The sequence below is a fragment of the Rhea americana genome, unplaced genomic scaffold (assembly GCF_003343005.1).
Source record: "Rhea americana isolate MKP2758 unplaced genomic scaffold, rheAme1 scaffold_35, whole genome shotgun sequence".
NCBI classification, from domain to species: domain Eukaryota; kingdom Metazoa; phylum Chordata; class Aves; order Rheiformes; family Rheidae; genus Rhea; species Rhea americana.
Genome location: NW_028186479.1, coordinates 4,369,517 through 4,373,568, shown reverse-complemented (window position 1 = coordinate 4,373,568; position 4,052 = coordinate 4,369,517). Strand labels below are relative to the sequence as shown.

The 4,052-nt window shown below is 40.9% G+C and overlaps 1 protein-coding gene across 1 annotated transcript in view; it reads right to left on the bottom strand.

Moving 5' to 3' along the window:
- SH3BP5 (SH3 domain binding protein 5) overlaps positions 1-4,052 on the bottom strand; it is an 86,493-nt gene that overhangs the window by 45,962 nt on the left and 36,479 nt on the right. Inside the window, exon 5 of the mRNA XM_085311847.1 lies at positions 2,186-2,248. Within this exon, the coding sequence (XP_085167973.1) occupies positions 2,186-2,248 (63 nt within the window). The remainder of the gene's footprint in view (positions 1-2,185; positions 2,249-4,052) is intronic.

The following is a 4,052-nucleotide window of genomic DNA, read 5'->3' as shown; positions in this document are numbered from 1 at the left end:
ACCTGACTTTTTTTTCTTCTTCTTTTTTTTTTTTTTTTTTTGTAAAATGCCTTTCCTCTAGAAACAACTCAAGTCCATTTAAAATGTACTTATCAGCACGTATGTAAGTTAAGGCTCACTTACACCATCCAGCTGTGTTGGTCCTTCAAAATTTAAGCAGATCAAAAGTAATGAAAATCTTTCCAGATGAACAATTATACCATTGCATGATATCACAAACTGGCTTCAATACAGTAAGATTTTGGACGAAAAGCAAAGGAGAAACATTCATGGAGACACACTGTTGATGACCTCAAACACTGCTTGTAGTAATTACTACAGACACATGTAAGGAAAACATTTARCAACACAGAGGTGGACAGCACCATATAATCATTTTCTGCAGCATCTAAAAAATATTTCTTACACTAAGGTAAGCAGTAACATAAAATCATAAAATAAAGCTGATGTGCAAAGACTTTTCTTTTACTTGCAGTGACACTGGTGGAGTTTATATGCAGGATGATTTTGGCATTTAGAGTTCAGCATATGTCACACACAGAGCAGCTACAAATCTCCAGGTTTTGCAAACACTYGAGCACATGCGTAATTTTAAGTAAGCAACAAAGTCCCATCTTAGTCATTGGGACTTACTTCATGAGCACCCATTTGCATTATTATTACTATTCCACTTACTATTCCACTGTTAATGCAAGGTTATGACAAAATTAATGAAATTCAGGCAACTATCCATAGCACTATCTTTCAATTTCAGTACCTCAGCATGAAATAGATAGACTGAAAAGATAGATATATTGTCAAGCTAGTACTGCTTCCAAAGAAACCTGGAAACCATTTAATTGGGACTGYTGTGACTAAAAAGATCCACTAACATACTGCTTTTTAAAGTTCACTCATAAAATTTAAAAACAGCTAGAGACATCGAGCACTTTTTGCAGCTGAAATATAGTTTAATTTTGCATAACAAACAGTCCTTCATTCCACCAAGTTATTTAACAAATAAATTCGCTATGATCTACATGCCATAAAGGACAGAAAATGAAAATGAGTAAGGAGTGTCTACGCTGAAGAAAATAGCAGGTTTTGTTCTACAAGAAAAGGCTGCTGAGTTTCCACAGAACTTGGTAAYGCTATTACTTGTTCTCTGCTCTGTCTGGTGCATCAGGTGGTATTATCCYAAGCTCTTTAAATTAATGCCTCAGGTAACCAGCTCATGGAAACACACGCGCACACAATTTACCCCAGTATGTTTCAGGCATCAGCATCAAGATCGAAAATATCAATACAAATCTTGGCATTTTGAAGATTCAGAATAGATAGGTACAGGGGGACTTTGAGTGTATTCATCACTGCAATCTCTTTCACTGTGCTCTGATGCAGTATTTAAAATATCTGAAATTCCCTTGAAATGTTACTGTAACTGCTTTGAATACAAAGTAGCACTTTATGACAGTTTTCCTGTATGCTTCCATGGGCTTTTTTTTATCTTCCATATTTCGCAGTTAAAAGAAAACTTACATACATAGGTATAACAATTAGCTCTGACTTAGCATAAGATCAGTAAAGCTTAGCCTTCCAGAATAACTACCAAGTATGTGAAGCTCAAATTTGGGGTTATTTAAAAGTAACTTCTGCAAATTGACTATTGTGGATTTTTAGATGCCCAARAAAACCTTTTATTTCAACTYRGAAGTCTTTTTCTTCAATTCCTTCAACTTTCYTTATGCAGAAAGCAATGACACAAAAAAGAYCCAAAACAAACAAACAAACAAAAACACTGCCAAGTTAAAAACAAAAAACAAAAACAAACCAGAGMGGTTTGGAGTATCCTGGCTGGTAAYTGTATGATCAAAGATGTTTTAAYCAAACACACTTTCACTGTCTAAGATCASAAACCCAAACCAGTGATACTTAAAACAGAACTTGACTAAGTTGAGTTTCAAAAGCTAAAAATAGGGTTTGGCAGTAGAGGGTTGCGTGCTCCACTCATGGTTTTACACTGCTAGCATCGCTCTACAGTCTCCCTTTCTGTTCCAGCTGTTCACTCAATTTGCACRTTTAAAAATTATTTATCAGGTTCTGGCTGCCAAATTACTCTTCAAGGTGGAAGCTACTAAAAAAATATTACCCTGTGCTCACAGAACCCAGCATGCACAAAAGGAAAGCGCAAGGACGAGATCCGTACCTCCAGTTCCGTCTCCCTCCGATTGATAGCATCTGTAGATTGATTTAGTTTCTCCAGCTCCCCCTAGAAAGAAAGAAAGGGYCAAACACATATTGAGACATCAGGAGAAAAATACCTGAGAAGCTAGCTAAGATTTATCACCCAGCAACCCCCAGAAAGCTCACAAAGGCTGTGGCTTACATGTTCAATGAAAACAGGAAAACTTGAGACACTTAGAAGAACTTTGCCACTGGTCTTTTATGCTGCTCTGGTATTTTTCTCCTAAGTAGAGGCTCCRTGGTTTTATTTTAAGGCAGCACATTTCCTGCTCTGGTTTATTCTTCACTATTAGAAATAAACATAAGGCAGGATAATTTCTGCCTTTTTAATTAATCAGCTCYGCACCTGCTGGTTTCCAGCGAGAGAGTTTTACGAGAAGGCCGTCCGCGCTTGCAGCGGACGGGAAGGAGGCCTTCGCGCAGGGAGCAAAGGGACGCAAAGCAAGTTGCTGATACCGTGGGAGATGCGCGGTGACGAGGAGCAGGAACGCACCTTGCGGCGCACGAAAAGCATTTGCTGTGGATTTTGGCAAACTGTTTTACAGCACGGCTAGTCAGCGGGCCACACGGTCATGTTTGCTTAGTCAGCCTTCGTGCCAACATTTTCATCTCTAGCAGCAAAAACAAAGGTGTTAAAACCTCTGAATAAATATTTGCCAGAGGTGGTGCTGGCACGAATGCATTATTGTAAAAACGATGCTTATTCTTAATGGCTTTCTAACCACGAGAAGCAGCCCTCAGGAGCAGATTCTGGTATCAGCATTTCTTTGAGCGGCATGTTACTCCGCGTGTGATCCTACCGATTTCAACAGGAGCGTTCTCTAACTAAATGGTTACTTAATTTCCAACCAGTGTAACAGGATCTGCCTTGAAACGTTTTGCTGCATAAACTGAACACCGTAAGCTGATCGTCACTTGAGCTATTTCCCACTGGATTACACCAATTACTCCAGTTACAGTCAAAGAGGAATTAATTCCAACAATTCAGTTCTCTTATCCTCTGAAGTCAGATTTCATTTGCAGCTGCTAGGGTTTTGGAGATATATATTTGCGTACCCGCGTTTTCTGAAATGGAGCCTTGTACAGAAATTACTTAATTGCCTTTCACTGCAAGGAKAAGAAAGTTTTGACTCTCACAGATGCAGACACGACAGGCTATTTTTTAACCAAATGGCAAAGCCAATAAAAAAAAATCACATTTTCAGCAGCAACATGCAAATCAGGTACACGGAAATATGCTGCGAATTAAAGAACCTAAGGCCAAAATTAAATCAATAGACACTAACAGAGCTCGGTTTCTGGAAATCAGGGCTGCAACACGCCGGCTCGCGGCCGGGGGCCTCCCTCTGTGCAGCTGGGTTTTGTGAATTCAGCAACAGCTCTGTGCAGCCGTGGAGAAAAGGAGGGCGATTTTTAGCACGGAGGGCCCTGCACGGAGGTCCAGCCTCACGGCRGTGCACACACGCACACACACTCGTACTCGCGGGGCACGCGTGGTCCCAAGGGTGCCGCAGGCAAGAGCCGTAAATCTGCGGAGACCTAAAAATACATTTTATTTCAGYGGCCAGAGCACGCTGAAGTTTGCATGAGAAAAAAAGGAAAAAAAAGAAAGAAAAACGGCCACGGTCCGATCRGAGGCAGGGGGGAAGCTTTGTTTAAAGCCCAGGACAGAATAACGAGCATTTCCAAGGCACTGACAGCGAGCAAACACCACCTTCCATTACAGCGCCGTTTTTGCTAATTAAAAGCCCGTTCCCCTCCCATCACCGCTGCTCCGTTTCCGCGTGTCAGCCCCGTTTCACCAGCAAGGTCACGCTGTTATGGCCCAA